This window comes from Lutjanus erythropterus, chromosome 4 (genome assembly GCF_056507025.1).
Source record: "Lutjanus erythropterus isolate fLutEry1 chromosome 4, fLutEry1.hap2, whole genome shotgun sequence".
NCBI lineage: Eukaryota > Metazoa > Chordata > Actinopteri > Lutjaniformes > Lutjanidae > Lutjanus > Lutjanus erythropterus.
Window position 1 is genome coordinate 19,581,320 of NC_139320.1, and position 21,209 is coordinate 19,602,528.

At 38.5% G+C, this 21,209-nt stretch overlaps 2 protein-coding genes across 7 annotated transcripts; one reads left to right on the top strand and one right to left on the bottom strand.

Annotated features, from left to right (window-relative positions):
* Positions 1-713: 713 nt before the first annotated feature.
* siae (sialic acid acetylesterase) lies at positions 714-11,148 on the top strand. Of its 3 annotated transcripts, XM_084717231.1 has the most exons (11): positions 725-859; positions 2,033-2,050; positions 3,422-3,583; positions 3,936-4,090; positions 5,665-5,803; positions 6,095-6,263; positions 6,411-6,499; positions 6,576-6,709; positions 7,469-7,623; positions 8,998-9,184; positions 10,132-11,148. In XM_084717231.1, the coding sequence occupies exons 3-11, from the start codon at positions 3,460-3,462 to the stop codon at positions 10,393-10,395; spliced, it is 1,416 nt and encodes a 471-aa protein (XP_084573357.1). In that variant the 5' UTR covers positions 725-859; positions 2,033-2,050; positions 3,422-3,459; the 3' UTR covers positions 10,396-11,148. The 3 variants fall into 3 exon arrangements, with proteins under 3 accessions (XP_084573358.1, XP_084573357.1, XP_084573356.1); XM_084717232.1 differs by lacking the exon at positions 2,033-2,050 and having other exon boundaries at positions 714-859; XM_084717230.1 differs by lacking the exon at positions 725-859 and having other exon boundaries at positions 1,769-2,050.
* An 870-nt stretch (positions 11,149-12,018) lies between these two features.
* On the bottom strand, positions 12,019-20,540 carry tbrg1 (transforming growth factor beta regulator 1). 4 transcript variants are annotated; one of them, XM_084717236.1, is made up of 14 exons: positions 20,409-20,540; positions 19,671-19,728; positions 19,474-19,556; positions 19,337-19,373; positions 18,882-18,944; positions 16,558-16,794; positions 16,379-16,449; positions 15,977-16,218; positions 15,727-15,863; positions 14,113-14,259; positions 13,739-13,836; positions 13,436-13,546; positions 13,027-13,172; positions 12,019-12,166 (listed from the first exon to the last, which is right to left on the bottom strand). In XM_084717236.1, exons 1-14 carry the CDS (start codon positions 20,525-20,527, stop codon positions 12,078-12,080), a joined length of 1,638 nt encoding a protein of 545 aa, XP_084573362.1. In that variant the 5' UTR covers positions 20,528-20,540; the 3' UTR covers positions 12,019-12,077. The 4 variants fall into 4 exon arrangements, with proteins under 4 accessions (XP_084573362.1, XP_084573359.1, XP_084573361.1 ...); XM_084717233.1 differs by lacking the exon at positions 20,409-20,540 and having other exon boundaries at positions 19,671-20,040; XM_084717235.1 differs by lacking the exons at positions 18,882-18,944; positions 20,409-20,540 and having other exon boundaries at positions 19,671-20,041.
* Between the last annotated feature and the right edge of the window lie 669 nt (positions 20,541-21,209).

Consider the following 21,209-nt stretch of genomic DNA (forward strand, 5'->3'; position numbering starts at 1 on the left):
TGCACTTGATTTTACTGAATTTACAGCATCTTGGGATAGATGTCCTTTTCTGTTGGATCCCGGCGCATGCAGGAATTGAGGGAAATGAGATAGCGGACAAACTGGCCAAAGGTGCATTAAACAAAAATGAAAATAATATTTTAGAACTTTGTTTTGGGAGAGGAGAGGCAAACTCAATCATCCATCAGAGATTTGTGACAAAATGGCAGGAAATATGGAATAATGACACAAAGGGTGGGACCTATCACAAAATTCAAAAGTCTATCAGTGGGAAATGTAGAAAAGAAGATATCACTTTCACTAGAGTAAGACTAGGACATAAATGATTAAATGGTACAGAAAGGAAAAGGTTGAAGGACGGTGTGGTCAAAATGTGAAGGGAATATGGAGCATTAAAGGGCTCCTAGAGTTACGAGAGATTCAGTTACAGGTTCAAAGGGCTTTACTCAAGTACATATATGAAAGAGGCTTAATGTTCAGAATATGATTTTATTTTTCTCTCTCTCTCTTTGATCCATGAAATGAATCCAGTGTAAAGTCATGATACAGTTACAGATACACTCCGATACAGTAGATGGCGGCATGCACCTCCGACGTTGGTTTGTAGCTCGCCATTAAAACAAAACACGAAGAAGAAGTAGGACCAGAGGTTCCGCTGGTCGAATGAGGAATGTACTCACACCATCCCACACTGATGTGCAGGAAAACTGGAAGGCTAGTTCTGTTTTTATTGTATGAGAGCGTTGTTTTATGATGTTGTGTCTGAGCCTGGGTACATTTACTGTTTTTATTCATTTCAGAGCTGCTTCCCCGCTGGGTTGAAGGCGGCTGGTAGGAAAGTAGATCGTCGACGTACCAGGTATTTTAAAGTTTGGTTGTAGTCTTTATATTTTAATTGGTGTGTATTCTGATTTTTTTTTTGTAATAGCATGTTTTTTTTAATATAATTGTTAATATTTGGTTCCCTGCAGAGCATCAGTGCTCCATGTGCTGCTCTTGCCAATTTGTTTGACGTTTCTTTGTTTTTTTTGTTTTTTTTTCCTTTGTCTAGCCTGTCCTCCCAAGTGAGCCAGTAGTGGGCAAAAAAGAAATGGGTATTGCCTGTGGGGCGGACTAGTCTTCTTTTATTTATTCATGTTTGTTTGTTGTTTGCTTTGTTTTTGTCAGCTTGCTTCCCCCTCACCACCGGGCTGTCAGGACGGGCTTAAGGTGTGTTAAGTGTGCAGTGAAAATATTCACATGTGTAAACTCTGTGTGACTCTCTTAGAGTGTAGATGTATGGATTGTAGTGTACAGTGAAAATATTCACGTGTGTAAACTGTGTGTTAACTCTTTTGAGTACAGACTTGCGGATTGCACCGCACTGGTGTTTATTGGAACTTATCCCCCGTCCTGTTAACGTATCTGGGGAGTCGGGTAAGGTGAGAGGATATGACATTTAAAGCTAAGCTCCTGTAATAAATATTCTCCATTAATTACCTCCGTGACTGTCCTTTGTTAAGGTAATCACCTAACGGATCTTCTCGTGGATAGTCTTGTTCGTCTATGTAGGACATATGGAGGCAGCAGTATTAAATAGCCTGGTTCGTGAACGGTTAAAAACTCCTTGTAGTAGCTTTAAGAAATAAATGATGTGAGTAGTTCTTCCAACATTGGTATATATATGAGTATTGTTTTGAGAAAGATTGTCAAATGGTTCATAAAATGTATGCGCGTGTTTGTTTGTTTTTTCAATATAAGTAATAAGAGGTTTAAACCGTTGAGAGTTCCTTTATCTGAAAGTCCGCAGTCAGCAGCGCTTCTGGATGACGTCACAGGCACAATTCAACAGCTGATTTTCTTCTCCTCGAACTCGCACAGAAATCACAAAAGTGTCAGTTGTTTATGACGTTTTCTTTGACAGTTGCTCCGTCAGTGACAGTAAATAAGCTGACACTCATGGTTTCGTCTTACAGAACTTTGCAGATTTTTATTAACGTGGTTTTTCCACTTGTCATGGCGGTAACACTGTGTGTTGTTTTTATACTTTCAGCCTATGTACACAACTCTGGTGAGTACAGTCAGCCAAAGTGTGTGTGTGTCTGTGTGTGTCTGTGTGTATGTGTGTGTGTGTGTGTGTGTGTGTGTGACCGCACGCGGTTCAGCAGTCTGCAATGCGCTGCCATTCCCGGCAATGTCACTGCTGTCTGTTAGCTAGCTTTGACGCTGCCTCAATAGCTAAGTAAAAAATAACATATTTCATGCTTTATTACATTGTTTTTTATTCACAATAATCAATAACAAATTATTAACGCTTTCAAAGAAATCGTCGCATTTTATAGAAGCACTTCTTTACTAAAATCCGTCCTCTTGAAGTGCAGGGTGTGGCTGTTTGATAGACGTGAAGGACCAGTGTACCGTTACACAAAGTAACAGTTAACGTTCAGGTCTTCACCCTGCCCTTATTCTTTAAAAGTTAGACATTAAAGCTTTTACATCCCTGTCTTCCGCTCCAAGAGAAACGTGTCCCATCCATCTCTTCGTGGCTTCAAGATGTAATTTTTCTTTTTAATTGGGAAAAAAATCAGTTGTGAACTGAGGACTTACTGAAAAATTATTTAGGAAATGGCAGCTGTTCATAATATATTTCAAATTGCTTAAAGTCTGACCGCCAGACTGAACTTTTTTTTTTCTTTTCTCCTCTTCCTGCTTTTTCAGTTCTTTTTTGTTTTATTATTGTTTACTTTTATTATTATTATTGTTATTATTATTATTAGTAGTAGTATTGTTGTTGTTGTTTGTAGCTTTGTTTTCTTACTGCCCCTCAACAGAGAGACTTTAATATTTGCAAATACTCGATTGGGGGAATCTCAGTCGAGTACGGGGGCTTTGGCTAAGAATGCCAAACACAGAGCTTGGAAATGGCTTTTAAGCCTGCACTCATTATTTAAGAAATTAATACAAAATGTTTTCTTACACCCCATAAAATTAAGAAGGCCTTGCAACCCTTTTGACCCTTTGGCAAACTCTTGTGGGGGTTTGGATCCTCAGGTTAGGAACCAGTGGGATAGAGGGTGTTGTGGTGTGCTGTAAAGCCCCCGAAGTATAATTGGTGATTTTAGGTTTGATAGCTAGATAAAATCAACTTGACTATTTTGTTTTGTTTGTATTATCGTTGGTGTTTCCCAAGTTTGATTCATTATGCAACTGACAGCATGATGCGGGCTGAGAAGTGATCTGATTTCTTTATTTGTAACATTCGTCCAATTTGAGTTTTATTCATTTAAAACATTCCAAAAGAAGTGTCAACATCTAAAGTTGTCTATGTTTGAGAAGATGACTCACTCAAATAAAAAGATTAGACATAAAGAAGAGAAAAGAAGAAAGCCCACAGTGTTAAACAGTGAAGGATGTTAAGGTGCACGTGTGTTTGTGTGTGTAGATGGAGTCCTGCGCTTTGCCTCCTACTATGGAGACCACATGGTGCTGCAGAAGTCTCCAGAGAGCGCTGTGCTGTGGGGCTACGGCCCTGAGGGTAAAGAGGTCACCGTCTCCTTGTCAGGACCAACAAAACAGTACAGCGCAACAGTCACTGTGACAAAAGGTGAGTACAGCCAGTTGTTGTCAACTGGGAGGCGTATGCTGACATCCACAGGGTACCACTGAATGGAGGCAGAGGCCAAACTGAGTGATTCTGATGGGGGCATGTATGGCAGAGACCCCATTTCTTGTATCAGAACTTTTGTTGTTTAACTACAGTTTAAACAGTGAAGATGTGGGTTGAGCAAAGCATAAGTTTTTCATATGGGCATGACAGTTACTGCATCATGGTTCCTGTTTCTTATAACCTGTATCTTCATGTTTCATGTTTAGTCCTAAGGGTATCCAGTCTTTCACTTATTCATTTGATCACTTTATTTTGTTAACAGTCTGTGTATTAATTGCTGTTTGTACAGGTATCTGGAGAGTCACCCTTGACCCAGTTGAAGCCAGCGGTCCCTACAATGTGACAGCAACTGTTGAGAACAGCACAGCCACTCTGACAGATGTTCTGTTCGGAGATGTTTGGCTGTGTGGAGGGCAGAGCAACATGTACTTTATTACATCTTCGGTAGGCTGAATCCTGGTGAACACCTGTCTGTCTTTCTGATGAGCTCATTCATGTTAATGTGTAGTAGAAGTCTGTCTGTTTCACTTTTATTTATTATATTATATTATTTATTACACACAAAATGTGGGAAGTTTGTATCAGTTAAATGAACACTACTTTGATTCTGGTTTATTACACAAGAATTGCTATCGTAGGACAGTAACTGTTAGAAAATGACTCACGACAACACTGACATGAAGCAAAAACTGAAAAGTCTGACGTTGGCTGTAACGGTCTTAAAAGATTGTGCAACTACTTTACAATGTTGGTCATCTCTCACAAGTTGCAACATAAACTTAACAGACTTTGTGTAGCGCAGGCATTTTGTTAGCAAAAAGGGGTGAACCTCACACAAAGTACCCCAGAAAATCTGACAAATTACTTTATTACTTATAAAAGTAATCTCTATGACGTATATAAAGCTCCAAGAGATTCATTTGATGTTTCAGATGTGTTTCTTAACCAAACCCTGGTGCCACTTTTGTGCTTCATAAAATAATAATTTGAAACTCTGTGTAACTATATTAGCAGACTTTTATACAAGTTGGAAATTGGCACTATTATTTAAATATGACTTAAAATATCACTTTTATATTACTTTCCAAAAATTCATGACCTCCGAATTGGCACTAATCAACATAAATGTTTGCTATGATGGACATAAACTTGTAAACTTTATACAAAAAGAACTTGAACAAACTGATGGGGTCATTTTGCCTGACTTGTTGTGTATGTAAGGGTTAAGAATTTCCTTGTGTACATTTCACTGTACTGCATCTAACTCCATGTAAAACACAGTATATAGTTGATTGTGGAATGCACTGAACCCTTTGTCTGGATATCAGACAAGACAATATGCATAAATTGAATTTTGCAGCAATGGGAAATTGTGGCATCACAGATTTCAGTGTTTTTCAACATTTCTCCCACTTGGATTTCATGAGATTTGTGATACGTTACTCAACCCCAATTGCAAAAAAAAATGGGACACTGTGTAAAATGTAAAAAAAAGAAACATTCAGTTCATATATTGAATATTCATATTCAATTGAATACAGAGCAAAGACAAGATATGGAATGTTCAAACTGATAAACTGAGTTGTTTTTTGTAAATCTACATTCTGAATTTGATGCCTGTAACAATTTTCTTTTTTTTAAATTTATGTCGAGGTTCACTACTTTGTATCACAGTTGTGTGATACAAAGTATCACAAAGTTTTTTTTAACTTGTTGCAGGCATCGAATTCAGAATGAGTATATTTACAAAAAAAAGTTTTTCAAATCATTGCATTACGTGTTTGTTTACATTTTGCATTGCCTCCCAACTTTTTGGGGCATTGGGTTGTAAATTACATATTAATGTAATTAATTAATGACACAATATCTGTTGAAAGTTTCTGTTGCAGTTTGTGTGGGGTGTGTCGTACTATGCCTGCACTATTAGTGGCATGAAGAATTTCAGGCAAAAAAGCTTTTTTATTTATTTATCTGTATGTATCCATATTTAGTAATTTAATGTATTCATTCTCCAATAGATTTTCAATGCATCACAGGAGCTGGAACTTACAGCAAAGTATCCTTATGTGAGGCCATTTCAGGTAGCCTTGGAACCCAGCGAAACTGAGCTTACTGATTTGATTCAAGTGGAACTTCCCTGGTCTGTGCCCACAGCAAGTCAGTCATGGATTTATTCATTTATTCACACAATGATTCAAGACTTATTTGCAGCTAAAGGTTTTAGTTTTGGGTGCTGAACTGCAACTGAGCCAGTCATAATGCTGTGTAACAAACATTCCTGAATCCAAACTATAGTTTTGTTATTGTTACAGGACAGTATATAATAATATAATCACATATAAATAAAAGAAATAGCAAATATCAACCATTATGCTAATTGTTGATGTGCAGATGACCACCTACTTGCATTGTGCTGAATGACTGATTAACAGGCAGGTGTACTTCTAGGAAGTGTGGCAGGTTTCTCTGCAGTGTGCTGGCTCTTTGGACGTTACATGTACGAGAAGCTGCAGTACCCCATAGGATTGGTGGAGTCCTGTTGGGGAGGCACACCAGTCGAAGCCTGGTCATCTTCAAGAGTGCTGCAGCAGTGTGGTCTAGAGCAAGGTAAAGAAAGGTAAAGAGACACAGTTCAGCTAATCTGCAGCTTGATATGTACAGTAATTGATTTCTCATGCTCTCAGTTGTGCTGTGTAATAACCAAGAAAGGTTAGCTTACACTAATTGCTCTGTTGCCTCTTGTTGCACATTCAAATCTCATCAGCCCTCCACAAGTCAGAAACTCTGAATTGTGGAATTCGATGATCCACCCACTGCTCAACATGACTATCAAAGGAGCCATCTGGTACCAAGGTAAGTCTACCTGCACAGGTATACACACACACACACAGACATAAATATATATATATAAGGCTTGTCATGCTTTCAGGTGAGGCCAATGCACAGTATCATCAAGAGCAGTACAACTGCTCCTTCCCTGCTATGATTAATGACTGGAGGATGGCGTTTCACCTGGGCTCAGGGAAGCAGACAGCTCAGGATTTCCCCTTTGGGTTCGTCCAGGTATGTTAGTATAATCATAGTTTTAATTTACATATAGAAACAAGTACACATAAAATAAAATTTTAAAAAGATGAAAATTAAACAGTAATATATAAATATAAATATTTTTTTTTAACAAATAGATTTTTTGGAAAGGTGGGAGATAACATGCAGCAAAGTACCGCAGAGGAGAATCAAACCCACGGCTGCTGCGGAGGACTTTTGGCGCCCTCTAGTGGTAGCATCAAAGAGATTAGACCTCCATTTGATACCCTGGTGGCTTAGTGAGGCATTTGCCCCATGTGCTGAGGCTGAGTCCTCTGCAGCATCTGGGGGTTCGTCTCCCGCCTGCACCCCTTTGCTGCATGTCATTTCCCTGCCCTCTGTCCCCCTTGCCTGTCATTAAACTTTATTTGGAATACGTTTCAAAAAAAACAACAACAAATGAAGTTTACAGCAGAAATAGATAATTCATGTCCACAAAAGAGTAGGTAGACGTGAATACTTGTCAAGTTCTACCCCCTTTTTTGATGTTTCATCGACAGACTTTGTGAAATGCTTGAATATTCCAGCTTTTTGCCTCAGTTTTTTTTTTTTTTTTTTTACCATACAAAACTCACTGAAATCAACATGAACATTCATAACACAGCAAGAGCAAATAAGCAGATTAAACCAAATAAAAGAGACTGTGGCAGGCAGCAATACATACTGCTGCTTAGCCACTATGTAGGTAAATTAAATCACAGGATTATCTAAGCCATGATTTATTTATACTTGCAGCTGTGCACCTTCAAAAAAGAATCCAAAGATGACTCCTTCCCAAACATCCGCTGGCACCAGACAGCCGACATAGGCTACGTCCCAAACCCCCAGATGCAGAAAACCTTCATGGCTGTGGCTTTGGATCTACCAGATGAAAGCTCACCCTATGGGACGTAAGGATTGTGTTCATGAATATTCATAACATGTGAAATCACTACACTTTCTGTAGACAGTGTTTATGATGTGATTAACAAATGATACCACATCAGGACGTGTAGGTGTTATGAAGAAAGTCTGCATCACCTGATCTGTCAGTGAGCCTGCTGACAGTAACTGTGTCCATCCAAGTTACTGTAATGTGTGTGTAGCGTTGTCACGATACAGTTCAAGTATCAATATTCAATACCATTATCGATACCACAGAGAAAAAAATGACCTAACATTGAGGGCAGAAAATGTATTTCCGATTTTTATTAAAATATAAATATAACAAGGCTAAACATGATAATAGATATAGCAAATGAGATGCATGATGAGAAGAGTGAGAGGAGGCGGGACTATATTTATTATATGTATGTTATTTTATCTATGTGGAGCATGTGAAGTCTTCCCTCTAACAAGTATTTTCATTATCGATCAATCTGTCCATCATTTTCTCCGCTAATCAATTGGTTGGTCCCTGAAATGGTGAAAAATGTCAATCAGTGCTTCCAAGATGATTACATCAAATGTCTTGTTTTGTCCACAACTCAAAGTAAGTCAGTTTGCTGCCACAGAGGAATAAAGAAACCAGAAAATATTCATATTTAAGAAGCTGAAATCAGAGAATTTTGACTCAAACCAATTAATCGATTATTAACAGCTGGCGATTAATAGTCAACAACTGATGAATTAATTCTTATAGCTCATAAACTTCCAGGTGTGGGAGCATAAATTAGACAGCAATATCATGTAAAATAAACGTTCAAATCACTGCTGTGCAACACCTTTATGTAGATTAGATTATGATCAACAATTCTTACACATGTAAGAGCTCCATTAAAAACTAACTCTCGGTTTGAGTGTGGTGATGCAGAAGGTCAGAGCTATTTTTAACTACCCTGATGGGTGTTATCTGATTTCACTTTGCGGGTTGCTTATGAAAAACGCTGCCGCAATAGTTTTAATTAGAGCAAAGAGCTCAAATCACACCTGTTCAAATGTTTCTGCTCTGTCTTCCTGTTAGTCTTTGGTTAAATTTTAAGATCCTTCTAAACATCTATAAAACTTTTCATGGACTTGCCATCGATATGCTGCCAAGACACAGCGAGTCCCTGGCATAATTCAGACATCCACAGACTGAATGTCCCAAAAACTGAAAGACCAACAGGGAAACGGCTTTCTGCTGTTCTTTGGCTTTCTTAAATGTGATTATGTGTCCTGCTATTTTGAAGTGATGAGTGATTTTCTTTTGCTGTATTGACTTTAACCCCCCTCCCCAGTCTGGTTTTACCAACTGGCTCATCCAATCTTAAAATTACTTTATTCTGATTATATTTTTGTTTCAGGATCCATCCCAGAGACAAGCAGGATGTAGCCTACCGACTGACATTGGGAGCAAGGGCAGTGGCTTATAATGAGAAGGACGTGCCCTTCAGAGGACCTTTCCCCACCCAGATCTCGCCACATCGAATGTATGTCAACATTACCTACGACCAGATAGTCTCTGCCACATCGTCTAAAGACATCTTTGAGGTAGGGCTGGTGTAGTCAGTGTGAGTTATGTCCTGCTGGCTTTGTTAACAATGGCAACACAAAATCGCTGTTAAAGGGTTTGAATTATTTGAAGGTAAGGTTGTACGAGGTACTTTTCAACAGTCTCTGTATTACCTACAGTAGATGGTGGTCCGCACTCCCCCAGTTTGGAGAAGCAGAGAGACATACCAGCATGGAAGCTAAGCAATGTACTGCTGTGGACAGGATCAACAGTAAAAACATATTTAGTCACTTAAAAAGACTCACCTACAAAAAGTCAGTTTAAGCGAATGCTATATTGAGAATATTATATTACATATATATATATATACACGATGGGTAACTGCCATTTATCTCTCTCTCAAAACCAACCAGACTCCATAGGTGAAATCATTATTTTTAGCTTGTAGAACACAGGAGTTGGTGGTCTACCACTGCCTCGGTAGGTTAGTTTGTTTGCTATTGTGTGACTCCTGTGAGTCCAAACTAACCTAATACAATGCCAGAGTCACACACTCATCACACAAACAAACTAACCAATCGAGGCAGCGGTAGACCATCAACTAACAAGGTAAAATCACAGATTTTGTCCATGGAGTTTGGTTGATTTGAAAATAGAGATGTTTGACTTGTCTAACAGGGATTTTCTGTCAGAAAAGACTGTCTGATGGCAAAGTAAAGCAGTGAAAATATTCTAAATATAGCATACATTTAAACTGATAATTTGTTTTAGGTGGTTAAAATACATTGCCTCCTCAACCTGGGGGCTTGTCAACCACCATCTACTGTAGTTAAGACACTAACTATGGATAAGTACCTCAATACTCAATAGATGTGGTTGTAGATGTTTGTTCTGACAGTAAACAAACTAATTTTCTGCTAAATAAATAGCACAAAACAGTGATTTTTCTTCATTTAATCTGTGTCCCCCCCCCCCTTTTATCAAGATCTGTTGCTCGAGGATTAAAGCTCCATGTGGGCCAAAGTCTCGCTGGATTCCAGTTCCCAGTAAGCAGTCGGGTCTGACCAGTGTCCACTTATTTGACATTTCGTGTCCGTCTACTGATGAAGTAGCTGCTGTCCGGTACGCATGGAGAGACTGGCCCTGCGACTTTAAAGCCTGTCCAGTCTACAGTGCCAGTGGGGTTTTACCTGCACCTCCTTTTATCATCAACTGCTATACAGAAAATGGAAGCATTTGTAAAAGTTGACCTACTGAGTTTCACCAGACTGGTTAACACTGTAAAAGTGATGATGAGCTAAATGTAGCTAACATTTATCTGTTGCGAATAATCGCTTAACTATATGAATGTATAAAAGCATGAAAAAAAAAATATTTGAGCGAAAATGTTTTTTATTTTCAATCACTGCCGATCAATGCTGGACTATATGAATGTATAAAAGCATGAAAAAATGTTTTTACTTGAGCAAACTTTTTTTATTTTGAATCACTGCCAATAAATGCTGGATTGTATGAATGTAGAAAAGCATGAAAAAATGTATTTTTATTTGAGAAAAACTTTATTATATAGAATCATTGCCAATAAATTCTGGACTATATGAATCTATAAAAGCATGAAAAAATGTGTTTTTTGATTTTGAAGTTTACAACACAAAGGAGCTTTTTTGACTTGAACATACAGTGCTTAACAAGTTTATCAGACCACCACCCATTGTGAAGTTTATGCCACAGCTGCCCTAAATCAACAGCATTGGTAATTACCAAAATCTTTTTTTTATGTTTCTGTACTGGTTGATACACCAGTATGTAAAAGGTCTTTACCCGAAATATTTTTAATGCTAAAATATAATTATTATCCATGTGTTTTCAAATTTACTGTTTTCCAAAAAAAAAAACAGAAGCACATTATTATTTCTTGATGAAGATATCAAATTATAGTTATTTACTTGTATTCCTGAACAGAAAAAATAGTTTTAGTGGTTGAATGTTATGCTTGATTAATTTTCTAGTTTCAAAGATTGATTGCACAAAAGTTTCATCTAAAGCAAGTCTGGGAGAACAGCTAGAAACTATTTGGAACTCAATAACAAAAGACTGTCAAAGTAAATAATAACAATGCCAGCAAGAATGCAAGCTGGAGGCCATACAAAATATTATGTTTTTTGGTTATTATGTGTGAAAAGGGACTATTTAGTTGTTTCAGTCTGTTAAATAACAATACCATTTTTAGTTTTAAACAAGTTTTTGAAAGATTTTTAAAACATGTATGTTTTCTCGTTTTTATGACCGGTGGTCTACTAAATTTGTTAAACACTGTATTTTGCATACAAAAAAACATACTACTAACTTTGACATAAAACAGATAGAAATGCAATGAGATCATTTGATTTGATTAATCAAACATGATCAGCTGTTTCAACTTGAATACATTGTCTGTAATGTCTTATAACTGCAACTTTAAGAATCAACAGTGCCACAGTGTGCCGTATACCAATACTTACATATAAAAAAGTATAATAGCCCCTTTTTCAGTTCATCTGTAATTCCCAATTACTTAAAAAGGGTTGTACTAATTATATTTAAACTTAATGTCAACTAGGCTTCAATTTCTAAAATTGAGCACACGTTTATACACACAGAGTAAGAAATGCAATTATCAATACACAGATGTTGGGTTTATGTTGCTAATGGCAACATTAAGCACAAAGCTAACGCACCTGCCACATCCAGTATATTAGCATCAACCATGCAAGCCCTCATTGTCAGTAACACTGTCTGGGACTTGCTAGACAATGACATACAATAAATAACATAGCTTTGAGTAACCATGTGCCTCTGTTTCTGAATTATTGAACCAAAAGGGGAAAAATAAGACTGACAGTTCACAAGGATTGCGTTCATCTATGGCTGATTGCAGTGGAGCTTTCAGAATCAGGAGCTGTAATATGAGGTAGAGGGCTTCATGGTGGGGGAGGTCAGGTGGTGCTGATGAGAGGAGCTGGGAGACTGCGGTGTCTGTCCTGAGGAAATACAGACAGACAAACAGTAGAAGAAGTCAGTGTCAGTGCTGAGGGATCATCATGGCAGCATTAGACAATGCAAGATGAATCAAAACAAATCTACTGTCAAATGTTTGCCATTTTAGCCATACTTTTACTTTGAAATCCCAACACTTACATACTGTGACGCCTATAAGGGAATGAACTGATATGTTATTTACAGCAGAGGCCTGGAGGAGCAGTTGGTGGGGTGAGGAGGGTTATTCACACTCACTCCAGCAGAGGAAAATGTAACTGAGCAGCTCCACTGGAGCAGCTTCACATTACTCACATATTCTAACAGCAGTTGTTTCCTTGCTGCAAGCCCAGCTGTTAAACCGTAAGATAACCCTGGCTCCTATATGTTCAACACAGCAGCTTTGATGCACCTACGTTGCTTGTGAAATGTTTCCATATACAGTAGAGCTGCAACAAATAGTCAATTAATCACTTAGTTGATCAAAAGATAATTAATTGCCATACATTTGCTGGGTCTAGATTCTTAAATGCAAGGATTTGCTGCTTTTCTTCCTCATTTATGACAGTAAATGAAGAGTCTTTGTGTTTTGGACTATCGTTGGACAAAAGAAGCAATTTAGAGATGGCAACATGGGCTCTGGTTAATTGTGAGTATTTTTCACAATTTTTTTTTTACATTTTATGGACTAAACAATTAATTGTGACAATAATAGGCAGACTGATAATGAAAACAATCATTAGTTGCTGTAAATGTAACAAGTCATAAAAAAACATGACAGAGGTAGTAAAACCACCACAACAAAACTAAAAATATTGTCCATATAAAAACATAATAATGAATTAATAATAGATAATTCAGCAACCTGTTATGTGCTCTGTCTTGATATTCTCATCAAAGCCTTGGTGTCTCTGGTAGGCGTCAAAGTTGACTGAGGCATCATCCTCTGATAGGCTGTGAGGAACCTGGCCGTCACCGGGGCGACACACCTCGAAACGTATCCATCGGTAGCTGAAGAAACGAAGGAGAATAACAGGATGTCTATTTAAAAATTATTATTATAAAATATTTAAATGAATATGCCCTGTCATTTGATGCATATCTCAAAAAGGAAATTCAGTTATAAACAACAAAATTGTTCAAATATTATCTTACTTTCAGCTTCAGATTACTGTGTAGAACTGGTTAAAAAGTACTAGATAGATCTCAACAAAATATAAATTCACTATGCATAATAAAGTTATGATGTTTGAGAATGAGAAGGGTGACTTTACTTGCTACATTTGCGAGCTCCAGGACAACTCTGGATGAGGTTCTGGATGGTGGGGTGTGAGAAACCAAAGAAATCTGCTCCTGACGGCACGATGGGAGCCACAGACTTGGAACTAAGAGAAGATGTTGAAAGAGTTCATAATCAAAAAGTGATCAAAAACACAGGTTTTGTGTTCAGAGTGCATGTCCAAGATAAATATTTTCAGAAAGATGTCGACTTTTCATTATTCTCATTTATTGTTAATGTATGTTGAATACCCCAATCAAATACAACCACTCCAAGCCTTTGTGGTGAACTCTGATACCTGACAGATGCGATGGCCTTCAGCAAATTGGAGTGGCACGTCAGAGCAGAGGACGCCACGATGGCATTCTGAGGATCTTCTTCAGGCACAATCTCAAACTGGGGGTGGGGGGCAATATTGGATTGCATATGTAAGAAAGGTTTACTCAGAACTTACTTGACAAATTTGCACACAGCACTTCTGTTGTCTTCACTTATCTGAACAGACAAAATGTTTTTCCATTTTTTAAAAATACTATTTACAAATGGAGATGAGGGCAAAAAGAATGACAATAAAGATTTGGCAAACCTGACTTCAACAATAACTGTGTGTGTGTGTGTGTGTGTGTGTGTGTGTGTGTGTGTGTGTGTGTGTGTGTGTGTGTGTGTGTGTACCTGTGGACCTGTTCCCCCATCCTTGATTTGGCAGGTGTAGAGGCACTGCTGGTCGGGGTTTTTCATGCTGGCAAAGACTCGCGTGCTGCAGAAGCCCACTGGGTAGATGGCACACTCATCATGGAACAACATCCTGTCTGTGATGATCTGGAGAGCAGTCAAAGGTTTGCATTTGTTGAAACACTTTTCGCTCACATTCTGTTGTGTTACAGATTCAATAAGTATTTATTGAACCATCACCTGATGTGTGACAAAAAAATAAACAGCCCCTTTCACACATGCACTGCCACTCTGCACTTAATCTAGACATTACTTAGAGGAACTTTGAAAAGACTTTAAGTGACAGTACATATCTTCCTCTTAGCTTGTAGTGCTATATATCCATCCATCTAGTGCTATCTATCCACCTACATTATTTGGTGTGAGTTTCAGACATTTGGAGATATCAGCCATACAGATGTTTGCCTTCTCTCCAATATAATAGGACTAAATGGAAATTGGCTTGCCCTTGCTCACTGTGAGCACTTTCATGTGGTAAGTATTTTCTTTCTAGAAGAAAAGAAGTAGTTAGATTCTACAACAGAAAGAAACCAGAAAGTTTTTCAAATGTATTTTGTGACACTTGGAGCAACACAGGCCAGCTGCCGTTTAGTTCCATTATACTGGAGAGAAGGCAGACATCTCTATGGCTGATATCTCCTAAACTCTGCAAATCACATCAAAAAATCTGTCTGTCTTCCAGCCACTATTCCAAAGTCTGAGCAAGCCACATGTGTGAATAGAGCAGGTCACTGTCCAGTTAGCAAGTGCACGTATGGAGGACGCTGTGCTGTGTGCTGCTGCCTCATACTCTTTTCTGCTTGCCTGTATGTTACTTCCAATCCTTTCACTGACTGTTTCATATTCATATCCGCCAGCATAATAGGGGTGTCACAATTTCAATATTAAGTTGAAAATCAATCAAAATGAGCTTTCAGTCTCGATAATCAAATCAAAAAGGCAGAATTGAATTGTATATATTTTTTTCTCCTGACCCAGCTTACTTTCAGTGTTTGTGAGTGTCTGGAAAAAAAAAAAACAACACTTGATGACACAAAATGTAAATGACAGCTGTTAAAAATCAAAAAAGAATATCAGAACTTTGAATTTGATTGGGACATCAAAATTCAAAGTCAGATCAAATTGTGGATTTTTAGGATTGTGACACCTCTACTGCATGAGTCTTAATGTCTTTCTTTATTATATGTGATGTGAAAACAGCCAATTTTAGTCAGAGAAAGTAAAAGTGTGCATCTACTTACAAAATCGCAGCACACCACAAAGGGACTCGCCTGCTGGGCAGACAGACTGGTGCCGGATAATCTCTGTTACACAATTACTTAATTTGGAGACTTGGTTAGTTTTGATAAACACATTAACATCATTACAATTGAGTTCTCCTCCTCCAGGCTCTGCAGGCACCACCCCTCACCTAAACAGTCTCTGTTGCATGCTCTTTGAAAGGGCAAATTCAGACAATGTCGCAACCTGATTCTCAGGACACTGTTTGGCATTCATATGTGAAAACATTTTAAGTGACCATGGTGATAATGAAGCCATGAGCCAGACACTAACCTCTCCCAGGCTGTACACCGTTAAACCTCCCAGTACAATGGGAAAGACAGGACGACCAGATGAGTCCAGGGGTATGGGCTGCACCAGCTTTCGGGACCCGTCTGCCAACTTTCTCTTCTTAGACATCTTCTTTGGAACTGAAGAAACACGGGACAAAATAAAATTATGGACCAACTGTCACTTGAAAGGTGAACTCATTTTCTGCAGTTTTCTCTACGAATCTGCATTAATGCTTGACCACAGCACGCACATTCTTCTTTTCCGTTTTCCCTCCCCCGCTCTTTCCTTTCCTTCTTTGGTTTTTTAAGAGGTCCGTCTTCCCCTGTTGACACCACTGATGCCAGGTTGTGTCCCCCAGACAGGCCTGAAGCCCCTGCAGGACCGGAGGTTAATGCCACAGGCGGCACAGGTGGATGAGAGCTCGAGCTAGGGGTTGGCAGCATCTCCCCCTCTGACAAAGACTGGTACTGCAACAGTGATTTCAGTAAAAACCTGGAAATGAAAGTTAACGTGAATGTGAATAAATATGTAGGGTTTTTTTTCCCAAAAAGTGGCTAAGGTGAGATGAATAAAAAGGTCCTTGCTGAAACCACCAGTTCACCAATTTTTAGAACATCATGAGAATTATAACAGCTGAAACATGTCTGCTCACCTCCGCTCTTCCTTTGCTCTCAGAAACTTCTCTTCTAAGTGGGCGACTTCATCACATAGAGCTGCATTCTCCTGTGGGCATCAATCACTTCTTACAATATTACAGCATTCATGCATGATGTGAAAGAAAACCAACAGTAAAGCTAGTCATAGCTGTTCAAGAATCAATAGTTTGCTCACAAATATCATGGCACGGGCAGTTTTGCGCAGTCTGAGGTACTTGAGTCGGTACTTTTCGTTCTGGTTTTTTCGTGGACCTCTTTTCATCTTGGTCTTCTGCTCTGAGGAACTGGCAGGGGACGGGAAGGCATGCGCCGAGGCACCTGAGCCAGAACTGGAGATGGTATTTTGCTGCGGAGAGCCTAGGAAAGACTGGGCAGTGAAGGCCTGCAGGGCCTGCTGTCGCTCCTCATCAGTCTGTGAGGAAACACGGGGAGAGAAAGACAGATGTGGTGATATGTACCAGCGCTACCTGAGGCTAGCGCTCGTGATGATGGATGAGAATACAGATTGAAATGTAGACGATAAAGCAATGCTGATGGAGCTTAAAGGGATAAGTATGGTCATGTGAGGTATTTATCCATAGTTAGCATATAAACCTCCTACCTATTACCTGTCGAAACACCCCCAGTTTGAAGAAGCAGCAGGAGTACCAGGGTAGGAAGCTTAGCAAAGAACTGCTGTGGACAGGTTTCAGCAGAAAAACATATTTTAGCCACCTAAAAAAGCCCACCTACAAAAATTATGTCAGTTTAAGTGTATGCTATATTTATAGTGTATTTCATTGCAGAGGGCCTTTTACGAGGAGAAACCAACATTATATGAGCCAAATATCACTCACTTGAAACAAACCAGGCTCCATGGGAAAAATCTGAACTTTAACCTTGCAGAACACAGGAGTTGCTGGCCTACCAGTACCTTGATCTGTTAGTTTGTTTGTGTTATTGCGTGACTAAAGTATTTTAAAAGCATACTTCAGATTCACCAAAGACACAATAACACAAACAAACAAACAGCTCGAGGCAGCATAGACCAGCTACTCCTGTGCTCTACAAGGTAAGGTTTTGGCTATGGAGTCCGGTTGGTTTGGAGAGAGCGATATTTGTCTCATAAAACAGGAGTTTCCCATCAGAAAAGTTTGTCTGATTGCAACATAAAGCAGTGAAAATATAAAATACAAATACATATAATATAGACTTAACTGATTTTTTTAGTCGGGCCATTTTTGGGGGCTAAAATGCCTTTTGCTGCTGACCCTGTCCACAGCAATACATTGCTTAGCCTCCATGTTGGTACTCTTCTCTGCTTCTGGGGGTGTGCCGACCACCATCTACTGCAGGTAATATACTGACTATCAATAAGTACCTCAACAACCCCACTTCAAATAATCCAAACTATCCTTTTAAACTGCTGTATGCCAAACATTTAAAGTTACGCTGAAGACAAAATGTGCAAGTGATCTTCAAAACTAAAGGAATTTACAAATTGTTCTGTTACAAATTTATCTCTGGGAGGATTCTTCTTTTCTTCTTAGTGTCATTTCAAACTGAAACACTTCTCTGGAAAAAAAAAAAATCTGGATATTCCAGGTGTGCTTTAGTCAAAATCAGTCAAACATGGCTTCAAAGAGCACACTGCTGACAGTGCTCGACTATGGAGTTCAGTGTGTTTTGGTGTAAGCATGTGAACTATAATAGTTATTATAAAGCTGTATTAGTACTGTGGAGCACTGTAACAATATATTACAAGTTACTTCTAGTTGTGCCTGGTTTAAAATTCTCTCTTCTGAATCCCTGGATCAGCTTTAAATAAGCAAATACAGTGCAAATCTCTTATAGTGATCACATCTGTATGGGTCAAATTAATGATGATTATTAACCAATTTGAATTGGGAATGCAACTAACATTTTTTTTTTTTCGTTAATCGGTTTGTTGCTGGATCTATAAAATGCAGAAAATGGTGAAACACGCAGATCGGTGCTTCCCAAAGCACAACGTGACATCCTCAAATGTCTTGTTTGGTCCAAAACCCAAAGATATTCAGTTTTCTGTCATAAAATAAAGAAACCATCAGACTTTTCTCCATCACGATTTCAATGTGCACGCAGCAACGAGGTACCATGAGGCAAAGTATCATGGGAGTAAAGTACGGTAGTTTTAAAAATGTTTTTTGATCTTTTTGATCCATATTATATTGTAACTACTACTAACAGGGGTTTCCACTATAAAGAACAGATATTCTATGACATTACGTCAGATTATCGGATTGCTAGGTAGCTTAACATCCACACAGCAAAAACTTGCAACTTTTATGATGTTGATATGTAATTGTCAACATAAAGGAATTATGTCAACATGATAGAACTACACTAGACAGTGATATGTATCAAACTACATTAACACCTTGGTATTCGTGACCAATACTCTGGTCAAATGCACCTTCAGTATCCCATAACACATTAGGGTTTTGTGTGAAATTGGCATTAGTGTACCATATAACTCACCAGCAGTGCAAAGACTCCGTTTCTGTTCTCAATCCTCTTGAATCTCCTGCTGCCTTTTTGTGTCTGAAACATAATGTGAGACTGAAGCCAATGCATGGGGCTGGAAAAGCCAAATTGGTTTGCCAAAACCTCGGGATCAATTTAGATCAATACAACTATTATTAGGTAGATACAGCTGGTTTGGGGCTTCTGTGTCTGAGCACAGAGAATCCTTTGTTCTGATTACAGCACAGAAGTGTCTGCCTCTGTTTAAAATTGTGGAAAAAAAAGGTCAAAAAAACAGGATGGAAAAAACATGAAGAAACTAAAAATAGAAAAATAAGAAGAAATGCATATGATTGCATGTGCTGTATCAACTGATATCATGCTACACAAATGCTGAACGGAGATGCAGGTTATTGTACTCAACAGCAGAGGTTGCTGTCAGACTGAGTCTTCAACATCCTTCTTCTTACCTCACGGTACATGACAGCCTCCAGGCTTGACTTTGCACTACCAAGGAGACAACAACAACATAAGCAGAGTCTCCATGTACAACCAGGAACAAGTGTGCAGTCTACTTCAGAAATGTAAATTGATTGGATTACTGTACTTGGACTGAACAAGTCCCCTGTCGATGATTCTCTGTTTAATCTCCTTGATGTGCATGGGACGACCAGCTTCTTCCAACACAATCTACAAGAGAAAAGGGAGAAATACTTACCACACAAACAAAAACAAACTCTTCTTCTCTGATAAATGGTAAACTTTATTAATTACACCAAAATATGCAGAATAAATGGCAGATACCTGTGCAGCATCGAGCCATGTCAGGTTTGGCTTCTCTGCAATTTCACTAGGAGGTTCGCTGCAAACAGAAACGCTTAGTATCATCCTGTGTTACATTATTATTTGATTTACTGGAACTCTGACAATCATTATTTCTGAAATGGCAAATAATAGAGCACATATACTTAAAATAAACCATCTATATATACAAATGGCTCAGGTCTTCTTCACCACAGACTGCTATGTTGTACCCCAAAACAGACAAACCAAATATTGTCTCTCCATATAGCCTTTCGTATTTTGGGCAAGTTTTGCTACTACTGCAGGTTCTACACACCTGGAAGCAGACAGTCAAGATGTTTGCACTCTGCAACCTCACACTATATACATATATACTATATCTGACACTATATCCTACACACTGCTCCGTCACACCAAATAATGTGACTCAGCCAAAAAAACAAAAGACTCAAAAAAAAAACACTGGAATGAACTCGAGTCGACAACCACAAAGCACTTCTCTACTGTTCTTTAGAGTGGTATTAAGTCATTAAATTTGAATTGCATCCTGTGAGTACAAAACTACACCCATTGATAGTGTCTATAGATTGTATTTGTGCACATCTTCATGGCTGCAATGCTGTTCTCTGCAGAAGTCCTACTCTGTCATCTAAATTGATGAGTTACATCTTGTACAATGTTCCATATATATATATATATATGTACACAGTAATGACATGTTCAAGAATTTTCATCAACCTCTCCAGAGTTTCTGCGGTCCCAGACAGACTTGCAATGCTGTCCAGAGCAGGAAACAGAGAATAGTTCCCCTGTCCATCAGCCTCCATCTCAGACTCAAACGTGTTGAGTGACTCCATAGGAGAGAGAGACCTGTAGAAGGACGTTAGCATTATTAAAACATTTTATTATCTCTTTCTGTCTTCAGGTACCTCATACACTCAGCTAGAATAACATCAACAATATTCAGACTGTATGCAAGGGAACGCACTTATCTGTATATTCTGTTTTAACGTTGTTAGCTAACATTTGCTAACTGCTAACACCTGCTAACACCTAATAACCTAATTAATATACAAGATTAACGTTTAGTCGAAATCAAACGCACACCTCAATGAAACTGCAGCAAAACAGCAAACGCACTTCTCTCCGTTGGTGCTCCGGATTGTTTGTTTCCGTGTGGCAGGCGGAACCTTTAGTCGTCTTCTTCGTATTGTTTACATACGGAGCGGCTAAATGCTAACTTTAGCCACCTAGCAGCGGTCTCCGTGGTGACAGAGCGAAACTGTAGAGTTGTGTACATCAAAAATACGTCATTAATAAGGTTCAAAACGCGACCATAGACTATCAATAAAGGAGGTAGAGCAACACCGGACAAATATTAATGAGGGCATTTTTACCGGATATCCGGTTTAGTTTGTTATGAACTTTTTTTTAGTTTTCAGTTTTTTATTTTATCATTTTAGCCAAACAGTCATCTTCACACACGATTTAGATATACAGCTTTACAAAAAACAAAAAAACAAACAAACAAAAAAAAAA